This window comes from Hyaloscypha bicolor (assembly GCF_002865645.1).
Source record: "Hyaloscypha bicolor E unplaced genomic scaffold K444scaffold_117, whole genome shotgun sequence".
Lineage (NCBI taxonomy): Eukaryota > Fungi > Ascomycota > Leotiomycetes > Helotiales > Hyaloscyphaceae > Hyaloscypha > Hyaloscypha bicolor.
In genome coordinates this window covers 2,234,053-2,255,198 of record NW_020194619.1, presented here as the reverse complement: position 1 = coordinate 2,255,198, position 21,146 = coordinate 2,234,053, and the positions used below count along the sequence as shown (strand labels likewise).

General features: G+C 51.0%; 7 protein-coding genes across 7 annotated transcripts; 3 read left to right on the top strand and 4 right to left on the bottom strand.

Moving 5' to 3' along the window:
- Nucleotides 1-126: 126 nt before the first annotated feature.
- K444DRAFT_632456 (uncharacterized protein) lies at nt 127-1,246 on the top strand (the record flags this gene model as incomplete). Its single annotated transcript, XM_024883479.1, has 2 exons — nt 127-148; nt 201-1,246. The coding sequence occupies 2 exons, from the start codon at nt 127-129 to the stop codon at nt 1,244-1,246; spliced, it is 1,068 nt and encodes a 355-aa protein (XP_024734254.1).
- A 1,051-nt stretch (nt 1,247-2,297) lies between these two features.
- K444DRAFT_615809 (uncharacterized protein) lies at nt 2,298-6,482 on the top strand. The gene is made up of 16 exons (XM_024880799.1): nt 2,298-2,503; nt 2,571-3,300; nt 3,356-3,408; nt 3,461-3,909; nt 3,959-4,014; nt 4,077-4,258; nt 4,312-4,514; nt 4,571-4,597; nt 4,655-5,033; nt 5,081-5,159; nt 5,210-5,268; nt 5,326-5,335; nt 5,396-5,599; nt 5,649-5,769; nt 5,819-5,910; nt 5,965-6,482. The coding sequence occupies exons 1-16, from the start codon at nt 2,492-2,494 to the stop codon at nt 6,306-6,308; spliced, it is 3,000 nt and encodes a 999-aa protein (XP_024734253.1). The 5' UTR covers nt 2,298-2,491; the 3' UTR covers nt 6,309-6,482.
- Nucleotides 6,483-7,140: 658 nt separating this feature from the next.
- Nucleotides 7,141-7,380, bottom strand: K444DRAFT_482442 (uncharacterized protein; the record flags this gene model as incomplete). Its single annotated transcript, XM_024873028.1, has 1 exon — nt 7,141-7,380. A coding segment is annotated over one exon (240 nt), but the record flags the coding sequence as incomplete, so codon positions are not given.
- An 886-nt stretch (nt 7,381-8,266) lies between these two features.
- K444DRAFT_615807 (ribosomal protein S18) lies at nt 8,267-9,379 on the bottom strand. The gene is made up of 3 exons (XM_024880798.1): nt 9,244-9,379; nt 8,748-9,187; nt 8,267-8,675 (listed from the first exon to the last, which is right to left on the bottom strand). Exons 1-3 carry the CDS (start codon nt 9,344-9,346, stop codon nt 8,454-8,456), a joined length of 765 nt encoding a protein of 254 aa, XP_024734251.1. The 5' UTR covers nt 9,347-9,379; the 3' UTR covers nt 8,267-8,453.
- A 143-nt stretch (nt 9,380-9,522) lies between these two features.
- On the top strand, nt 9,523-10,141 carry K444DRAFT_534335 (uncharacterized protein; the record flags this gene model as incomplete). Its single annotated transcript, XM_024875207.1, has 2 exons — nt 9,523-9,678; nt 9,737-10,141. 2 exons carry the CDS (start codon nt 9,523-9,525, stop codon nt 10,139-10,141), a joined length of 561 nt encoding a protein of 186 aa, XP_024734250.1.
- A 364-nt stretch (nt 10,142-10,505) lies between these two features.
- Nucleotides 10,506-12,184, bottom strand: K444DRAFT_632452 (uncharacterized protein; the record flags this gene model as incomplete). Its single annotated transcript, XM_024883478.1, has 2 exons — nt 10,506-11,029; nt 11,083-12,184. 2 exons carry the CDS (start codon nt 12,182-12,184, stop codon nt 10,506-10,508), a joined length of 1,626 nt encoding a protein of 541 aa, XP_024734249.1.
- Nucleotides 12,185-13,320: 1,136 nt separating this feature from the next.
- On the bottom strand, nt 13,321-17,257 carry K444DRAFT_654324 (uncharacterized protein; the record flags this gene model as incomplete). The annotated part of the gene is made up of 4 exons (XM_024885936.1): nt 13,321-14,435; nt 14,521-14,991; nt 15,205-16,906; nt 17,039-17,257. 4 exons carry the CDS (start codon nt 17,255-17,257, stop codon nt 13,729-13,731), a joined length of 3,099 nt encoding a protein of 1,032 aa, XP_024734248.1. The 3' UTR covers nt 13,321-13,728.
- Nucleotides 17,258-21,146: the final 3,889 nt, after the last annotated feature.

Below are 21,146 nucleotides of genomic sequence, written 5' to 3'. Positions count from 1 at the left end.
CGTCAAGGGTTCCAATCGCACGTGTCCAAGCTCTGAGCAGCGTCTTCTCGTCCAATGATGCCATATTGGAGGTGTTGTTGTCAACGTTGTAGTTGATTGTTGACTAGACGAAAAAGAATCCACAAAATGCTAATCGGTCTGTGTGGAGGTGAGCTAAGTCTCGCCCCAAGTCGAGTGAATTTTCTGCTAAAAAATCACAGGAATCTGCGCTGGAAAGCGGACGGTAGCCAATTACCTCTCTGAGCACCACGGTTTCACACACCTTTACCTCAAGCAAGATTCGGCGAAAACGGATCCAATCGAGTCCTCGAATGGCAGCGCAGATGAAAGCGCGAAAGAAGGTCCAAAATCGACGCGTATAATCCCCTATATCAACGGAACAATCACAGACAAGCAGCACACTTTCACAAGCACAGAGGACCTGCTGGACTTTGTCACAAAGCGATGGCGTGAAAGATGGGTCACCACAGACATCCACACTGAGTCTATACTCGACAAGCTCCTGCGCAGACCCTTCTTTATCCTAGTCAGCATCGATGCACCAGTCAGTGTGCGGTGGAAACGATTCCATTCTCGATTCCAGAGCCAGAACTCCTCCTCAAGTATGAGCCTCGAGGACTTCCTCCTAAAGTCAGACGAGCACCTCTACAGTCCCGAATGCGGCCTCCTCCCTCTCATCTCTCGAGCTACAATTCGTCTCCTCAATACCTCGTCGGATATCGCACACCTCTACGCTACGCTTGGGAAGTTGGACTTGACAAATGAGGATAGGTTGCGGCCGAGCTGGGATCAATATTTCATGCAATTGGCATCACTGGCTGCACAACGAAGCAATTGTATGAAGCGGCGGGTAGGATGTGTTTTGGTCAGAGAGAAGAGGGTCATCAGCACGGGGTACAACGGTACACCGAGAGGACTGAAGAACTGTGGAGAGGGAGGGTGTCCACGATGCAACGAGGGGCAAGGCTCTGGCGTTGGTCTGGGGACATGTCTTTGTATCCATGCGGAGGAGAATGCGCTGCTGGAAGCTGGCAGGGAACGCATCAGGGAGGGTGCTATACTCTACTGCGATACGTGTCCGTGCTTGACTTGCAGCATCAAAATCACGCAGGTGGGGATCAGCGAGGTGGTTTATAGTCAGAGTTACAGCATGGATGGGGAGACAGCAGCAGTCTTCAAAGAAGCTGGTGTGCGTCTCCGGCAGTTTGTTCCTGTAAGAAACACCCGAACTCTTCATCCTGGCTGAGTCGCCGCTGACCTGAACAGCCTCCCAACGGAATGATCCATTTAGAAAAGCAAAGCTTGTATTAATGCAATGATACCCTTGACACGCCGGCTGTGCTTGCCTTTCTGCCGTCCAAGCGATCCCTGCTGCTCAAGTTACCACCCTCTTCTGGCAGTCTACAAGGTTGAGTTCTTCACATTTTCCGTTGGGCCTGTACACCAAGGTAGATGATTGAATGCAGATTGCGAGTCGAGATTCCCTCAACGTCAGTCATATCACCGCAAAGTTGCGGGGCTCGAAGACTTTCCGGTCAGAGCATCTTGCTTTGGTATTTAGAGCTGCACTTCTGAAGACGCTACACACTTGGATTGAAGGAAATGTTCAAGCTCTGAGGGTTGCAAGAGGCGTGGTAGACCTGATGACCGCTCTTCTTCGGTCTATCTGGCAATTGTTGATGGATCTGCAAAAGTATTTCAAGTACCTTTATCCCGGACACGTCTGGCTCCTAACGCAATGAAACTACGAATTATTTTGTCGACATCAAACTGTGGCTACTCCACATAGCACTGACTCCTACCCATTCATTGTCGAAGACGCCGGGGTGTCCGAAACGCGCAGAGTTGGAAATGTATATTTAGCATTGCCATATAGTGGCTGAGCGCTTGTTGTAATGCAGAATCCCCTGAATATGCCGCTCCTCCTTTGGCATTTGACTAGTGAAGCCTCTTGGTCGAGTGCCTTTTCATGTGTCATTCTCCTGCAATGCATCAAATATTCGGCTTCCGTTTTTGTTCACCGGGTTTGGAGCCTATCCTCCAGGTGCGAAGCGCCGACCCGAGGATCTGGTCCTGCCGGTTGGTGTCACACTGTGTCACAGCAACCCCATAAACGGGCCGGCATCCTCGTAATAGCACCAATAGCTTTCATCTTGTCGCTGATATTTTCCCACAGGGGTGAGGTTATTCGACCAACGTCTATGACCAGTTAAATCCCACACTAATGAGTGTTGGTGCAGCAAGGCAGCCCCACACAGTCGAACAGCTGTTTTTCCCGCGGGCATTCTTGTGCCATCCAAACTTCTATTTCGATAAATGTAATCTTCGACGTAGGTCCAGACCTGCCAATAAATCACAGCGGAAGCTTGATTAGCAGACTGAAGCAAGATCGAAACGCATCCTGCGCATCCAACACCTTGCCGGACGGCACCTCTGAACCTCGCCGAGTCAAGTTCTATATACAATACATTATACCATTCCAACGCTGACCATGGAAAGACCAGTACGTCTTGGCCCGACTCCATGGAGACGGAACTAATCCACGACCCGAATCGCCTAACAAAATGCAGCGTGTTACACCGTCCTCTGAGACTACGTCTTCCCCCACATCAGATGGCTTGCTCACTCCACAAAGCGACAGTGCGTCGACATCCCCGGCAGCCTTGGCTCATGGCCAACTTCAAGACTTAACCCAGCAGATTGAGACCATCAGACTCAGTCAAGATGTGCCTCTTCCTTCCATTGAAGGAAGCTCAATCGGTTCTTCTGGCGGCGTGCCTCTTTCACGGGGAACAACTCATTCTAGAACACCATCTGTCGCACTGACGCCACCACCAGTGGGCACATCCGAGAACTCGCGTGCAGCTCACGCCTCTCGCAGGACATCTAACAGCATTGATGATCGTCTAGGAATGTCAGACGTTGCCGCTGCGATCGGAGGCGTCGGAAGGGATTCGGGGAGTCCTGGTGTCTTTCTACGCCCCGAAAGTCCTGCTGTTGAAAACAGTTCCTCATCCCGCCGGGCTTCTAGAAGGCGATCGAGTTCGCGCACCAATACACCCATTCATGACGTGAAAGATGAAGAGCTTCCGAATGATCGTTTCAACGAGGCAACGTTCCAGGAGGCTTTTTCGGACGCAAAGAGGCTCATGGCAGAGTTGACTGCTGTGCTTTCGAGCAACACTATTAACCACGAGCTAGACTCAACCATGAGACAACTTCATGAGCAAGCTGGCAAACTAGCTCGGTTCCATTGTCCTTCAACTCGAACAGTCGGATTCGTTGGCGACTCGGGCGTAGGTAAGTATCGCCATAGTAAATAATCAGATACCGAAATCAAGTTCACCATCTGTAGGGAAAAGCAGTCTGTTAAACTCGCTTCTAGACTGTAAGGGTCTTGCCAGAACCGTAAGTTAGTCCCGATCACCGTTGTGAGCAAAACTAACTCAACTTCTATCAGAGCGATGGTGGAGCTGCCTGTACCTCCGTCGTTACCGAATACCACTACCATAGCACCGAAGAATTCGTCATCGAAGTGGAATGGTTTGGCATAGATGAGACAAATGCACAGTTGACCGAGCTACTCCAGGCCTACCGCGACTATCATTCTCTAGGCACAGGTATCGACGAACATGAGCTGAACGACCTCAGAGATCGCTCGAAGGTTGCACAGGATACGTTCCAAGCAATGTTTAGGGGACGCCTTGGAGACGAAGGGTTTCTCACCCAGTGGTCAGAGGCTGACGTTATGCGGACTCTAAGATCATGGGTAACAGGGGCAGGTCACTCATCGTCCGGTCGTCAAGCCTACAACTCGCTGGAAGATTGCTCAACACAGTTGATGCACCTCACTTCCGAACAGATCGGGAATGTAGAGCCCGCAAAATGGCCGTACATACGCAAAGTCAAGTTCGTTCTGCCAGCATTGATTCCTCGTTCTCATTCCTGACTACTTCAGGGTTTTCTTGAAAGCCCATATCCTGAGCAAAGGCCTTGTTCTTGTGGATTTACCAGGTACGAGAATCTTTTGTTGTAACTGGATTCAAGATAGCGTATTAACAAACTCCATCCGACAGGACTTCGCGATCTGAATTCTGCCCGAAGGGCAATCACTGAGCGATATATGCTCAAATGCGATGAGATCTTTGCAGTATGCTGTATAGGCAGAGCGACAACCGATGCAAGCGTTATGAATGTCTTCGAGACAGCAGAAAAGGCCAAGTTATCCCACGTTGGAATTGTCTGCACCAAATCAGCAGTGAGCCTTGAAACAACAACTATGAGAAGATTTACAGACTGACTAATATTCAGGACATTCGACCCGAGGAAGCCAGGAAAGATTGGGGAGGTGACAAAGCGAGGATAGTCCAACAACATGAAGATGCAATAGCAAGAGATAGACGGGATTGGGACGCTGCTGATGCAGAAGTAGATGATTGGAACCAGGCCGATGATTTAGATGATGAGGAGAGGGAAGAACAAGCCAAGGCTATTCGACGCTCTCGAGAAGCGAGGCAGGTACCCTTGTTGTTTGATGGTTTCTGTACTAGTGTTGACCCTCCTCCTTTAGGAAACGATTCGATAAACATCAGCTCGAGTGGGTTCTTCATATTTAACCCGATACCTTTTTGCTAGAGCTGACAAACTCTGCTAGATTACAACAATACCTCATCAGTAATCGAAACAAGGATGTCACCAAGGCTCTCGAAAATATATACCGGGAAAAGCTGCCCGGTAATGATTTAAAAGTTTTCTGTGTTGACAACATTATGTATCAAGATCACCGTACCGAACCAAAAGATGACGCACTTCCTTTCCTTGCACTCAGCGGCATTTTTGCTGTCCGCAAGCACTGCATCGCAATGGTTGCAAGTAGCCAGCTTCGTTACGCGATGAAATATATCAACGATGATATTCCAGCATTTCTAGGAGATGTTGGGCTCTGGGTACAGTCGGGAGCGGGGACTGTAGATGCGGAACGAAGAGGGGAAATTCGAGAGACACTTAATGTTCTGGAAGCTCGGTTGCAGGGTGTAAGGTACGGCCCCAGACCTTCACGGGACATACTAATGGATGGTAGCACCTCACAGGCAATGCTTCTCATATCAGTAGGATTGCAAGATCAGGTAGAGAAATGTTCAGAGAGCAAATATCGCAAAGTAGGTACCCTGAACCTACCAAAATCCCAACTTTCTTACCTGTAATTCAGGACAACGCATAGCCAACTGGACGGCAGCTGCAGCCAGGGCCAGTGGTGAATGGGATTCTGTGAGTATCACAATTTCTGATGGCAAAGGCAATTAATTGTTAATCAGATATATGCAGTGGTATCATTGTATCTCTCTCCCAACCAAAGACACGTAGCAATAGAATACGAAGCTAATTCGTCCTTCAGCAACATATTCCGCTTTCTGTCGAAATTATGGGACCCACTGTACGGCAGCGGTAGGCAGGCACAACTGGAATGCAGAAGCGATGAAAAAAATGGTTAGGGATTTGACGACTCCATGGCAGGAGCTGAGGTCAATGATTCAGAGCAGTCTTGAGCGAGACAACCAATCTATCCAAGATCTGATGGACGACAGCATGGATTTTGCAGGTAAAATCGAGAGAGCCTTCCTTCCGTCACGCTGCTTATCGATCTGCAGATGACCAGCTTCAACATTCTTTGGAGTTGGCTGACACCCTTGGCCAAACGATGAGATCGCGCCAACATCTTCTACTTGCAGATATTGAACAAGCCTGCGAGAATTTTGAAACGAGCCTCTCGTGAGTTTTCAGTCATCCAGTAGAGGTTCTCAACGCTAACGGGCGCTAGCCTGCTGAGAACGGATGCGTTTTCCGGTCTTCGCACCTCGTTTTTCGGGCAACTCATGGAGGATTCTTATAGGAGATGCAATAGAGATTCTGGTAACTTTTGCACAGAAATTGCCTTAATCCCTCTTCGGCGCTAACATACCAAAGGGGGCGGAAGTGACAGAAGAAGAAAGACAGTCATCGAAGATAGGTTGAGCGACGAAACCGTCTTCATATTTCTGCACCGAAGCTTCAAAACTCAATTCAGCGTTCTGGTTGAAACCCTTCAAAGTGAGATTCAATTAGCCGTTGCAACGCACCTATCTGTTATCACACATACACTGGATATCGTTAGGAATGAGAATGTTGCTGTTGAGAGCGAGAGGGATCCAGAGTTCAGGGGGAGGGTGGAAAGGGAGGTGAGGGCTGCCTTGCAGGAAATGCGTCGGCTGCAGGGTATAGATGCGTCTTCGAGTACAGGGGATGGGCGAAGGGTGGCATTCGAAGCTTAGATTTGGTGGGCTGGTTGAACTTAGGTTCTCAAACGCCAAAGTTCCCGATTCAAACAGAGAATTGACTGGTTTTGTCTTATTAGTGGGTTCGGCTCTTCAAGTAAATAGCATACTGCCTTTTTCTCGCTCCCCACTTCCCTGACGCCATCAACCCAATATATATTTAAAATCGCAATCCTCTCTCCTCACCCCTGGCCCCCTTTCACCGGTCCTGGAAAATGATGATGGGGCACCAGTGCCGGTGATGATAGCAATCTACATGTCCTCCCACTAGGACATGGCCCCCCAACCCCAAGAAGAAAGGATATAAAATCGACGTTGAGCACAGGATTTCCATGCTTGAGCCACGGATGGAGATTTTAAGGCCAAGTAACGCATACCCTTGGACTGGGGATCTTGCCCACTTATCCCCTGAATCGGAATTTCATAACGGGTAAGTAGAAATTTCTCTTGTTCTTGTTCTTGCGGCTAGGGAAGCGGCGATGAGGGGTGGATACGGTCCAGATGGAGAAGGAGATGCGGAGGCGTATTTTGGTGTTGGTGTTGGTGTTGGAGGCGTGAGTGTGGTTGAAGGTTGTATTAAAGGAATGGGATTCAGGGGTAGGATCCAGGGGTTTTGTTGGAGAGAATGGGGGAGGTTTGAGAGAGGGAAGTAATTGAGTAGATGACTCGATGCTCAAGCAGAGATAGATAATAACCATGACGCGACGACAGGGTTTTGGATCGCGAAGTCCCTCGAATCTGCGAGCTAGACAAGCGCCATCCCTTGCTCTTCCACATCCTTGAACCACTCATCCATTATGCTCAGTCCGCGAGCGAACCTCGAATTCTCTTCCGAGTCCATTATGTCATCTTGTAATATGCAGAGTGAGCCGACCCAGATGTACCGCATTCTGAGCTCGTGAGTCACAATTATTGCTTTATTGAATGTATTTGATAGAATGTCCCAGGGGATGGCTGTCCTCCGATCTGAGAGTTTTGCGGTAGCGGTTGTCACTATTGGCGAAGTTCCCCAACAATGACTCAGTGCAGAACATTCGAAGATTTCACTACCAGCCTCATGGAGGCGTGGCGAGAAGTTCTGCTGAGAATGTGAGAGAGATCGCGAGTACGATTTGCCCCTTAAGGCGGGGTCAAACTATTACATGTCTCGGCACCTTCCCATCCGATATCTATTACTCTACGTGGCAATACTGTATCCTTTACCTGGCAAGGCGTATGCATGTCTGCACAGTTCTTTATCCGTTTTCTGCATTGCTCAAACGCAGCGGGGGTTCCCGTGCCACGACACTCGAAGTCTCCAACTGGGAAGGCTTTGCAACCTCGAAACAGCCGGCATTAGCTTCACAGCCATAGGTATGGCGGAATAATAGGGAGAGAATGCACACACTCGAAGGATGGGAATGTTTTCGTGGCAGTGCAGCAGCTTGAGAGAACTTCCAACGATGAAACGTACTCACCAGACGGTGATGTCTGACGGAATTCAAATCTCTCATACCTGCTGCAGAACAAAACTTGATTTGAAGTTTGTCGCGCTGACGAGTAACGTCCACATGTGCTGCCGCCGTCAAATTTTGGTCGTCATCCGGGGTGTGGTCCTCGAAAGCAGCAACTCCTTCTCGGACAGCTTGGCAGGTCCGACAACCAGTGGCTGCGTTGTCTTTCAATTCGCTCCAGGAGCAACTAAACTCACCGATGCCCAAGCACGAAGTTGGAGCGTCGCTGCATGTAATTGGATCACAATATCTGTGTGATAGCTGACAGATACAGCCCTGCTTAGGTCCCGTCGTGGTTGGTGGATTTGAGATTCGCCATCAGCATGAGAGAATAAATGAAATGGCAGTAATGGACTGGCCAGAAGATTGGGTGAGATGTATGGAAAGACGTCAGAAGGGCATGGCACTATGGAAGTCTGGATAGCAGCCCCGCGGGAGAATGACCGTGAAAAGGATGGGAACCACTTTCCTCATCGAATTTCGATCATCGATTATGAAACTGGCAAATAGCCGAGTGCGTGTTGAGTGCGTTCCTCAGTTTAGAAATTCCTGCTCATCCCCAATTCTACAATTCTGTATGGTACACTTGATATACAGCTCTATCTCCCACCGCTATCTTCCCAATATGCATCTTTCAATCCATCTCCGCCTACAGCGGCGCTAATCTCGAAGGAGAAAGCTGCTGGTTCTTTTTCGTCTGGTTCTTATAAAGAATCTCCGGATGCCTATGCACACTCGGCATAATCCCCATCCCAATCGTCCTCCTAATCGCCCTCGCAATCCTTCGCTGATTCACCGGCCTGAGGCCCGTCTGTTTGGAATGCTTGATTCGTCCCATGGGTGTCATATACTCTGACATGATAGAGAAGTTCTATCACCCCAAAAATCACATTAGCTTCTCCTCAATGAAACTTGTAGAAGGGACGGAGAAGGGGGTACGTACCCTGTAGTGATCCATCGGATTGAAATCCAACACATCAAAGGCATCACGGTTCGGCCTATCCCTTTTCTTCCACTTTGCCGACTCGACCGCACTCAAATCGTGCGGCGCGTATACATCACCGGCCTTCCACCTTCTCGTGATCTGCTTGCTCAAATCCGCCGCCAAATTATATTTCCGCAGTTCCTCTACGTCACTGGAGGAGCGGGTAGCCCCTCCGGCTCGCCGCTCGCGCTCTCTGCGGTCGGATACTTGGAGAAGGCGTGTGACAGCCCGGCTGGCGGTGCTGTTTCCGGGGAGGTTCTTCATCTTGGCGCGTTGGATTGGGTTGGTGAAGGCAGGCATGGGGGTGAAGGAGGAGGTCGATGATGACGATGAGGATGGGGAATCTCCAAGAGCGGCGAGGGGGTCGCTGGTTGCTGAGATACGAGGAGGAGGGTCACCTGTGTTTTGTTAGGGCTGAAGTTTGCTGCTTTTGAAGGAGAAGACTTGGACAAACCAGCGCGTGAGATACGAGAAGTAGAGAACGTAGCTCTTGCTCCCATCCCCTTCTTCAGAATCTGCCTCGTTGCATTGAGGCATTGAAACCGTGGAGGAGCCATGATTGCTTCTCTGCTGTTCAAGTCCACATCCTCGAGAAGGAGTGTCGTCGGCTCAATCCTCGAGCTATTTTCCTAGCGCCGCAGAAACATTTTTCCAGGCCGGCTTCATTCCAAAGAAATTCGGCTTCCCCCACCCACTAAACGCCAGGAACATCAGGATAGAAGCTTGAGGCAAAATGGTCAGAAAACTCAAGCACCATGAGCAGAAGCTCCTCCGAAAAGTCGACTTCACGACCTATGCCGGCGACAACAATCACAGAGACGCAGCGGTGATTCGACGGTACAATATCCAAAAACCCAGCGACTACCAGAAGTACAATCGACTATGCGGGGTATGTACATGCTCTTTCAATTGTCAAATTGGTTGACATACAACTGATGATCTTGAAGTCCCTGAAACACCTCGCACACCGTCTAGCCGCCCTTCCTCCCGACTCCCCATTCCGGCAGAAGCACGAGTCCCTCCTCCTCTCCAAGCTACACGACATGGGCATTCTCCCCTCAACCTCCTCAACCGCCAAGCTCTCCGAGGTCGAGAAATCCGTGACCGTCTCAGCATTCTGCCGACGGCGACTCCCCGTCATAATGACACGTCTAAGGATGGCAGAAACTGTGCAAGCTGCTACGACGATCATAGAGCAGGGACATGTGAGGGTGGGGACTGAGACAATTACGGACACGGCGTTTTTGGTGACGAGGGGTATGGAGGATTTCGTTACTTGGGTGGATGGGAGTAAGATAAAGAGGAATATTTTGAGGTATCGGGAGAAGTTGGATGATTTTGATTTGCTGTGAGGGTGGGAGCATAGGCTGAAGAATGGGACTTATGGGACTCGTATGTGCATAGCGTTGGCGTTTGGGTCTGCAAAATTGGGGGTTGGGCATGGGAGGAGTTGCTGCATCAGTAAGTAGGCTTCTGATCCTGCTCACGCGTTCACGTTGCAGAATTGAAGACTGTTTTCTTTTATCGTATCGCATTGCATTGAATTTTCTATCCCAAATTTCTACCTAAGAGCGGCGCATTCTCTCCGCTGCAGTGCAGCTCCATACACCAAAGAAAGGAACTGTAATCAAAAAGGCAACGTCAAATGAAGATTACCATCCAGATATGAGGGCCTAAGCCAATCAATCAATGATCAGTGCCCAAAGCAAACCTCCCTTACGCAGCCGTAAGAATAACATCAATGCTAGTCTGACTAGGCCTGCAAACAGGAGAAGCCACCGAGAGGACGCTGCTGCTTGTCTTAGTGTGGTGATAGTGAGATGTTGGTTGGCCGATAGCCCAAGGATCAACGACCGTCAACGAAGGACAGCCATGGCAGTCCCACTCCGGATACAGTGTGGTTGTCGAAATCCAGACAGTCTTGGTACCCGGACGGAATTCTGGAGAATGGGGAAGGTAGAGGGTCGTGAGGCAGTAGGTAGTCGACGGAAGTGCGATCGTGGTTGCGTTCTGGAAGGTGGAGGGGTTTACCGTATGTGTTGACTTGCGGGGACCGCGCGAGTTACGAGTCGGAGCAGGATGAGGAACTGATGTTGGCTCTGCGGGTGAGAGCGTACCCACTGTGATGGTATTCGTACCTTGAACGACGCACTCCAGATCGGTATTGGAAGCACATGGACTTGGATTCAGGCTGGGGGGAGACGTGGCAGCGGAACCGCCGGCGGTTGAATCACCAGCATCTATCAGAGGAGTCAGATATCCGAATCTCTTCCTTGGACTAAAGGGGACTTACGAGTTGCGATATGCAGAGTGATAGTTTCGACAGAAGTGCCAGTGGTGAAGGTGAAGGTCTGGGGTGCATGAGGTCCACCCAACCAATTGTCAGTTGGAAGAAAATGAGGAACGGTTGCGGGATCTGTAGAAAGTGGGCCGCCAGCAGTGGATTCGCGAGAATCTCTTGGAGGGGTCAGATATCCGAATCTCTTTTCTTGACCGAAGGGAGGAGGCAGCAGGCTGAGGCGGGCGACAGCGGCCCAGTCGGGTGGAAAGGAAAATGGAATCGATGCAGACTCGGTGGTCCCGACAACGGGAGCTGTGGACATATGGATATGTTCAGTACCAGTCCAGTTTTCATCTTGTCCTTGGCGCTTCTCAACTGTGTATGTGTGGTGCACTGCTGAGTGGGTAGAATATGGGGTTTGCGAAGCATGAGCCGAGTGCGGGGTATGCAGGGGACGAGTCGACTTTGCAGAGTGCGAGCCATGGGTCGAGTGAGCAGAATGATGGGGATGTGTTGACTTGACCGAGTGCGAATGATCGGACTCATGGGAATCCTCAGCAGTTGCAGAGTCACCAACTTCAGTTGACAAGTGCATTAAGGGGATAGCTCGGTTCTCAACAGTTGGGGGCAGATGAGAAGGAGAATGCGGAGTTGAGTGAGTAGGGACCGGCAGGTGTGTGAATGCATGAATCACAGTCGTGTGAGATGGGATAGGATGACGAGTATGCTCGAGATGAGTGGTTCGGACAGAGTCGGCAGGAGTCAGGGTCTTAGTTGACCAGCTGTGATGCTCCTGGCTCTTTGTGCCAATATGCGAGAGGTGGTAAATGCCAGCATTCGTCTTGGTGGTCGGATGGCCTTCCCCAGTGTACAAACCCCAGTCTGTACCCGTCACAGTGAACCAGGAGTGATGTTCCTCACTCTCCGTACCAATATGCGACAGATGCGGAACATCAGTTGCTCTCTTGTCGACCATAGCAGTGATCTCGAACTCTCCCGGTTGAGTTGGAGTGAACTTGTGCTCTGGGAGACGGAGAGGGTTGCCGGCGACCAGCTCAAGGAGGAAGCAAAGGAATGCGAGCATCGTGCCCAAGTTGGACTTGAGCTGAACCATGATCAGTTGATCAGTATGCGATGTTCTTTCTCTGAGGTAGAAGCCAGGTGTGATTGTGGTTGTCTGTCCAAAGAAGCGGACCAAGTGAATAATGAGGGAAAACGGAAAAATTGGTTACAAGACCCGGTGACGAATTTGAATATTCGCTAACGAGGCCGAACGAGGCTCATCTGTTGCGGTGAATAGGGAAGTGAACCCGTCGGGTAAATATAAATCTGGGAGATTTAGCAAAGTTGGTTATTGTAAGGGTTGTAAGTGGCGGCACTCCCTATTATCGTCCGCTATTATTCGAGGCAAACTTATCTCTTAGGGACTTCAGGGCATTTACTGCTCGCAGGTTGGTTTATTCAAAGATTAAACCCGCCGGCTAACATCCCTGCCTTTCGATTAGACCTCTTAACTAAGCGTTTTATTGACAAACAAATCGATTCTCAGTTATTGCCATCCGTACAATAATTACTATCGTCTGATTCGGAGTACTTGCCCGTTATAGCGACCGAAACTGCCCTCCCGACGCTTCCGCACCATAAACGACTTCTATATTAACCATGGCGTATATGAACGTTGCAATAGCCCTCCTTCTCCTCAAGCCGACGTTACTGTATACCTTGTATAGCTCCGAGGAAGGTGCTCCACCTCGTCGTTGTGGGCACTTCACCTTTCCAGCGGATTGATCTAGTTGTCACTCCTTATTTGGTAGCATAAAGGTGGCGTTGTTATAATGCAATCTTCCTATCCGAGTGATTCTATCTTTCCTGATTCTTCTTATTATTATTGTCCGGACTTCTAGGGCTCGGATGAGATGAAATGTTAGAGACTAGATGAAGAAAGGAACGGGAGACAAGGAAGAGATGATAGCAATAGAAAGAACATCCCTTCATTACTCCTTGAATATTCATTACCTCTCATAGTGTCCCCTCTCAACAATACAAAAGACGCCTCCACCTCCACCTTTGCAGCAAGAAGCAAAAGTAAACACTAATGTGGTTGTCCTTGAAGGACAGAATCTGTTGCTCATGCGTCGGAAGAGCAGGCGGGAAGTTAATAAATACTATCTATATTTTCGCTTATGTATAAATAGGACAGCGAATCAAGTCACAATGTTATGTAAAGTTGAGGTAGAAAGTACTTCCTGGGGATGAATGAAGCTTTGAATATATATTGGGGGAGAGAGAAGTACAAACAAGGCTCAGACATTATGGCACGAAGGGGAGTCTTTGATTAAGGTATCTTTTCATTTATTCTCCGCAGACTCAATGTAATATATCCGTGGTATTGTAATTCAACGCGACGCAAGAAAGAAAGGAGATTCGTTATCTCGTTGTATGCATATGCAGCAATCATTAATGCAACCAGCCATCTGTCAAAGAAACCACGGCCGTAAACCCATCTCATCTCATCATCTCTGCTGAATCTGGAAAAGGAAGAAGGAAAAGAAAATTTCCGGTATGCCGCCCACCTATCCTTTCCGATATCCCAAACCCAAAGATCTCATAAACTCAAGGAAATCAAGGAAAATGTACTGTACCACCCCCCACCACCACTCAACGTCTCCTCTTGCCTCCACCTCGCAGATCATCGGAAGAGGCGTTAGGAGAGGGACCACCCTGCACAACATCCCTCAAAAGCGCAACCCAGCTCTTCTTCCCCTCAATAACATCCCCGATCTCGCGCGTAAAGCGCTCCACCATCTCCGGTCCTACTCCCTCCTCCGGTCCAGCTCCCGGACCCCTGTTCCTGGTTCTAAAAGGCATACCGTATCGATCTAGTGGCCTTCCTTCCTTGTCGAACCTGTCTGGAAGAATCTCAACATCCGAGGAAGAATTCTCTGGAGAAGGGGAGCGAGAAGCGTTGTGGTGACTACGGCGATGTTTGCGAGTTTGAAGGGGACGGTCGGATGAAGGGTCGGAATTGCGACGGCGTCTGCGGCGACGACGAGGTTGCTCAGCATCGTAGACGTGATCACGAGATTCATCGTCGTCTTCTTCATCTCCTTCAGCCGGCTCTCGGAATTGTGTGTTATAGTTCGATTGGGGTGGGGCGAGAGTCGCGGGATCAGAGGAATCGTAAGGAGCGTGTGAGTGTGGGGCGTTTTTGTGGATTTTCGCTAAGCGGCGAGAAGAAGAGGGAGAGAGGGGGGCGAAGTTGACGGATTTGTTGGATGCTCGGGCTGGGTGGAGATTGGGTGAGGAGACAGGGGAGGGAGAGGCGGTTGAGGGGGTGGGAGGTGTGTAGATTACGCGTGGGTGTGCTGAGCCCTTGTTAGCCAGGTTCGGTGGGTGATCTTGGTACTTGCGAAGAAGGAAATCAAGGTGGCATGGAGGATCAAGACGCACCCTCCTCGGCATCGCGATTATGATCGTGATCGTGTTGATCGTGTACTTGATCTTGCGGCACGTGCTCGTCTTGCATAGGAGCAGTAGGGGGCGGAGGGAAATACGGGAGGGCGCCACTTGCAACCGCGGTCGCTGCAGTAGCTGCAGAAGGAGGACGTGGACGAGATCGCTCTGCACTCACATTGTCACCTGTTCCCTCGGGGTAGGGATATGGGTTATGGGCAGCCGGTGCCGGTTGACCTGCATAATCCGCTGGATTGTATGGTGGAATCGGTGCAGCGTCAGCTGGATGTACAGGTAATTGAGTGTTCATAGGCTGTTGAGTGAACTGGCCCGTTGGTGGTGGTGGGAATTGGTTATTGTCGGGATAGTAGGATCCACCCGAGGCGTGTGGAGGAGAGGGAGAATAGTCCTCGTCACGGTAATCGCGGTCGTAGTAATGCTCAGTCGGGGATTCATCCTCCTCATAGCCTGAATCGTGGGTGTCAGTTTCCCAAATGTTGTTTTTTAACGAAAATACATTGCAAGCCATGGAAACATTGATATATAGAACAAAGGAAGACCTGCATCAGCGCCCCGGAATCAGGTTTGACAATCGCTTGGTCAGAGTGCTTCTGATGGATGATGCAGATCGCGAGCGAGAACGAGAATGAGAACGAGATCTTGAGTGCTGGGGGTCCTCACGTCTTCGTTCCTTTTCACGCTCTGCTTCCTTCTTCTCCTTTCTCTTCCTGTACTGATTGATGCCGATGGCCGCTGCAGCCGTGCCTGCAGCCGCTCCCGCGATATCCCGAACTCTGCTTCTGCTTCGTGACTTCTTTCGTGTGCCGCCGCGCTCCGAGGAGCTCTCAGAGGAGTGACGACGACGGCCACTGTGTGGTCGATGTTCTCGCGTGGCGCCATACGCGGCTCCAGCGCCTGCAGCGAGAGCAGGATCGTAGTAACCCGGGTGGGTGTAAACGGGTTCAGTACCGTACTGAACCATGCCTAACTCGGGGTCAACGCCAGGATCAGAATATGTGCCTACAGATCTGGCTCTGGACCTGCTTCTTCTCCGCTCCCTCCTAGCTTCAACTTCTTCCGTCTCGCGGTCTTCTTTAGCCTTCCTATTCTCGTACAGTCCTGCGACGCCTGCTCCAGCCAGGCCTGCCGCGGCGATTTCTGCTCCGGTTCGTATGCGTGACTTGGATCTGGACCCATCGCGCTTCTTAGACTTGTTTCTGAAGTGTTCGACTATTCCAGCAACAGCAGCGGTGGCAGCTCCGGCCTTGGCCATTTGAGAAGCACGATGCTTGGGATCGGCATGTCTGCTTCTGCTTCTTCCGCCACGATCTTCGTCGTGGAAATCATCGTCATCAGAATAGCGACGTCTAGAGACGCTCCGAGTTCGTGAACGACCTCTGCCTGCCTCTTCCTTGTTTGCCTTGCGGTTCGAGACATATTTGGCAGCTGCCGCGGCTGCGAGACCAGCGGCTGCAAGAGCAAGACCAGTCTTGATCTTTCTGTGTGAATGTCTGCTACTTGACCTCGAGCGGCTCTCATCGTCGTGACGATCACGATACCGACTTCTGGCACGGGTAAGGACTTCAGCGCCGAGGGCTCCAAGAGCTGCACCTCCGACGACTTGTCTGCCACGATGTTCAGGTCCATTTCCTTGCTTGTCGCGGTGATTTGCAAGCAGGGCAGCGGCGCCTGCACCAGCCAATGCACCTTCTGCCAAATGTCTCTTGTGGTGCGAGTCTGGACTCCGGCTGCGCTCCTTCTTGATAATTCGTTTCCTCACAACCACATCCTCCTCATCGCTATACGATCTATCGCTGACAGAATCCCGTGGACGGATTTCTCGTCGATCATGGTATGCTGCAACAGCGAGTGGGCCGGCGGCTGCGGTCAATGCAAAATCCTCATCGCTGCGTCTCGGACCTCCAACTTCCCTGACATCTCGCCTGTAATAGTATTCGTCCTCTACAGGCCGCCTCGGCTCCGGTCTTGCAAGTTCCTGAACTTCCTCTCGTCGTCGAATTACCTGGAATCCCTCTTCACGTGGTGCCGGTTGCGGCAAGTAAATAGGAGGCGGCGCAGGCGCTTCGTTTATGATAATCTTCTGCGCCTCTGGGGCCCGTTGACGGATCACGATCGGCTGTGGAGCAGGATCTGGACGGTCGTAGTACTCGGTCTCACGCTGATATCTTTCGAGCTCATACGGCTCATCGCGGCGCTCAGTTGTAACGCGCTTCTCGATCCTGAGATCCGTCCCCCGAACGTCCCGCTCTGACTCCCTCCCAAAGTCGCGCTCCCAGCCTCGCTCTGGCTCGCGCCGGTCCCGTTCGTAAACCACGGTTCTGGTACGCTCGGATCGTTCATCGCGGAGCGGCTCACGCAGCGGCTCGCGCTCGACGTAGCGCTCGACGATGGTGGAGCGGGGTCTGATGTCGATGGCAGAGCGCGGGCGGGGCGGTCCTTCGAAGCGTTCAGATGTTCTCTCGATGTCGAGATGGGCACCTCGATGATTTCCGACTTCGAGAGTCGTGCGAGAGGTGCGGCGCTCGTCCTCGACGGGCTCGACTCTGCTGGGCGTGACGCGGTATCGCTGGACGGTGCGATAGCCGCCACCGCCGCCGCCGCCGGGTTCACGACGGCTGAAGGTGCTGCGGTCGGAGTCAGAGTCGGAGTCGCGGTCTCTTTCTCTGTCTCTGTCCCCGCGGTAAACGACTCGTTCTCTCGTGATCTCGGGCATCGTGGGTGGTATTGTCGTGTGCTTGTGTAGTTGTAAATGTAAGGTCTCTGGGCTCGGGGGATTTGTTGGGGTTTCGAGTGCGGCGGTGCGATGTCAGCTTTGTGCGGCGAGGGTTGGACGAGGTGGGGTAGCAAGCGCTTTGTACTCTCGCTGCCGACAGGGGGAGGACGCCTGCGAGCCTCGTCTGATGCGCTCACCAAAGATGGGCCAAAGCCAGAGCAAGCAAAGCCTTCTTGTTGCCCCTCGCACACCGGTTGAATGACACACGACCAAGAGCGCTGGAGGAAGGAGAAGGGAAGGCGAAAAGTTTTGCTGGTGTTGCGCTGCGCTATTGTGGTCTTTTCTCTTGCGTGCCAGCCTTATGCCCAGCGCCGCGATAGCGCAGGTAGTGCGGTGACAAAGCAGCAATAATTGGATGCTTCTAAGGCTCGAGGGAGTGCAAGTCGAGCTGTGATTGGGATGGCGAATCTGCGGGTGGTGAGATGGTTTGCGTCAGACGACAAACGGCTGCTGTAGCTCGAATATGGGATCGTGACTCCAAACTCGGTGACAGGCGGAGGCAGCGGAACGGGTGGAAGAGGTTCAAGTCGAATTATCAGAACGAGGGAGAAGAGGGCCAAGTCAAGCTTTAATCAAAGAGATTCGGAGAAATGAGCAAGGCTTCCGTATCGTCGTATTTCTCAGCTTATGCTTATGTTTCCGGGTTTCTCTCGCTTCTTGCCTTCCTGCAGTGTTTATGTGGGTGATATGTATGTCTTGACACGTCGCAAACTGGCTTTCTGCACGAAAGAATTCTCGAATAATTATGGAGCTGTCCCCGCTATATGTTGTCTGCTATAGCCTCTCCCAACCTCCTCCATTTGCAGCACTCAACCCCAGCTGAAGAGGGCATCCCGGTCTGCTAGCCAAGTATCTGCAGCTATCGCCTATGACGCAGCGCGCGATAACCTCACCTCTGCGCTTCACTTCTCACATTCTCCTTTCAGAGCCGCATCTCCCATTTGTTTGAAGAAGCTGCGCCACGATGCAAGAGTGACTCTGTACTCCTCTCTCACACCGGTCTTGGGGCTTTGCAACACTGGGCGTAAGAAGATCAGAGGGGTTGCTCGAGATCCAACATGATTGAAGAGCAGCAGAGCAGGGGGGTGTGCACCTTGCCGTTTCGGGAGTAGCCGCTTACCCAACCGAATGCCGTCCTGACCCCTCATCGTCACTCCATTGAAGCTTCACTTCGCTGCTCAGCCTCCACACCACAGCCTCACTTCACTCCACCTCCGCATGCAGCATTCGATTCTCACTCGATTGACTTTCTTCTGACGAGGCAAACGCCCAATCGCGGAGCATAGCGTCGATCCGACTTCTTTTATTCGCGGCGGTTGCGGGACGAGCGGGTTTGGAATCTGCAATGAGGCTGTGGAGATGCACGGAGCCGGAGCTAATTGTTCGTCTTTTGGATGCCTGATTCTTCCCACGTGTTCCGATCCAATCAACGATCAAATTCGCAATTCTTCGAGATGCAGGACTTTGCATGAGAGAACTGTCAATGCGAGTAAATGGGACGATCGTGCTGGATGGCTGCAGGTGTTCAAGGCTTTGAGCGAAGGCTGATTTCGAGGTCTAGCCATTTATCATCCCGATTCCTCGCTCCTCTTTACCAATTCTGGACAGATGCTTGATACTCGGTCTGTTCTTGGCGAATGAGATGCAGTCCGGGTGTTCAAGTCGGGATCTTGCAGTGAGGCAACCACGATAGTCGCGTCGACGGGAAGGGCAAGGCAACCATTTACAAACAGCACAGCCTTGTGAAGGAGAAGCTCTTCGCGGGAGCTAAAATTGCAGTGATACGGAAACGCATTTTCCTATTTTTTTTCAAGCCAACGTTTCACGGACTGCTCAGCCTTGTGGGAGGGAAGCTCTTCTTGAGAGCTAAAATTGCAGTGCACATGCAATGTCGTGTAACTGATTTTGAGTCTGGCCACCACTGAGCTCGCTCAAATTCTCCTGCAGGAGAGTAACTGGACTTCGTGCAGCTGATTTTGAGGTCTGGCCACCACTGAGATCGCTCAAATTCTCCAGCTCCGGGAGAGTTCGATACTCGGTCTTGGCGAATTGGATGCTGTTCGGAACTTCAAGTCAGGGTTGCAGTAAGGCAACCACGATGTTCGGGATCAACATGTGGTTTTCAAGGGAATCATTGTACGGACTGCCCAGTCTTGTGGGAGGAAGCTCTTCGTGGGAGCTAAAATTGCAGTGCATATGCAGCACGCGAGGCTACCTTATTGCGAATCATTGGTGGACAGAGAGTGCCATTCTGGCAGGGGCTTTCATCGACGCCGTCGAGAAACCTATCGCGAAGTATTTAAGCAGGAAAGGAGAGCATGATTGACGAGACCAAGCAACCGATCCGAGCGTATCTCAGAAAGAAAGGAGAGGAACGTTGACGGGATCGAGCAAGCGCTCAAGGAGTATTTAGCCTTGGAGACATTGACGAACCGACCGTTGCACCACAACTTGTTCATGAACATTTCCTTAGAACAGCACTGCTTTCTACCTCCTGCACACCGGTGACAACAGATACCTTGAAACACGCCTTCGTCCGGTCCTCTTTACCCGACAAAGTCGGCGAACTTACCACCCGACAAAAATTATTGTCATTGTCATTCGTTATTTTGCTATCATCCAACACGTAGTCGCCTTCAGGAGTTTGGCAACACCATGACGACTTGCCATCGGTCTTCTTCTTCTTCGCCCTCTCTGCGACGTTTCTAAGAGATTGGCTGCTCGAGCGTCTTATCAAGGTTCATGCTCGTGTGTGCAGCTTTCACTTCCTCGAACAACTTATCTTCAACGGTACCCTCGTCCTCAGGAGGAAAAAAATATAAAGAGTGACGGACGACGGAAGATTGGTTCTCCATCGTTGTGAGAACTTGTGCCACCGTGTGAAGGACACCTGACGGTTTCCAAAGAAGGAACGAAGCAAGTGAACCTGCAAGGACTCGTGGTTGAAATCAGCAAGTTAGCAATTCGAATTTACGACACAACTTCAGCATTGAACCAACACAAAGCGGCAATGACGGGGATCGCAGAGAACTACTCGCACTCCAGGAGATAGAAAAGCAACCACAGGCCATAGTCCTGAATACCGTAGCTTACAGTAGGATCACACCGCTAAGGTTTTTACTTCGTTCCGCCACCCTAGCCGGAAGAGAAAGTGCCAAGGACATGATGATGTGGTTGAATCTATGGCTGGCAAGAAGAGGAACAGGCCATTGCTTGATACCTTCGCAGAGATGCCTACGCAACGACTAGAACCTACCTTCCACCATCCAATAAGAAAACGAGCTCACCGTCGTTCGGTGCCTTCGCAGAGACATCTGTACGTGGTCCTCTGCAGTGTGGAAATGACACCTCATCAATGCCGCGTGTGCTGGTCTCCTACATCGTACAGTATGCCCCTTTCAGGCACTACTTGAAATGCAGTAAGGTCTTCGGCCATTGGTCGCATTGGACATGGCGTTCAATAGTGTTTCAGTAGCTCGTGAGGCTGAAAATATTTGAGCCAATTAAATCAATCCACTAGTCCCTAGTTTCCCGCTTCTCGGGAGCCACCCCCTAGCTTCTTCGGGTAATCCCCTGGCTTCCAGGGGGTAACCCCCTATGTTATCATGCGCCCCTCGTCGGGCTCATCCCCTCATGATTGACTCTTCACTTCAATCAGCGCTTCTTCCTGTAGAACTTCCTATTGATTCATCCTCGAAGATTGCATCGATAATGGCAGATGACGGCTCTCCTCGTCAGGACAGTAGCGACAGCGATGATGACGGCTCGCAGATAGATTATCACGATGAGGAGCAACTCGGTCACAGGCTTGCGAGCATGCAGCAGCAGT

Coding starts and splice junctions, on each gene's coding strand:
- K444DRAFT_615809 (XM_024880799.1), top strand. Junction 4,259..4,311: donor TTGTCTGCACCAAATCAGCA/GTGAGCCTTGAA, acceptor ACTAATATTCAG/GACATTCGACCCGAGGAAGC. Junction 5,911..5,964: donor GAGATGCAATAGAGATTCTG/GTAACTTTTGCA, acceptor AACATACCAAAG/GGGGCGGAAGTGACAGAAGA.
- K444DRAFT_615807 (XM_024880798.1), bottom strand. CDS start 9,346: ATGGCTCCTCCACGGTTTCAATGCCTCAATGCAACGAGGCAGATTCTG. Junction 9,188..9,243: donor TTCTCGTATCTCACGCGCTG/GTTTGTCCAAGT, acceptor AACAAAACACAG/GTGACCCTCCTCCTCGTATC. Junction 8,676..8,747: donor ATCCGATGGATCACTACAGG/GTACGTACCCCC, acceptor TTGGGGTGATAG/AACTTCTCTATCATGTCAGA.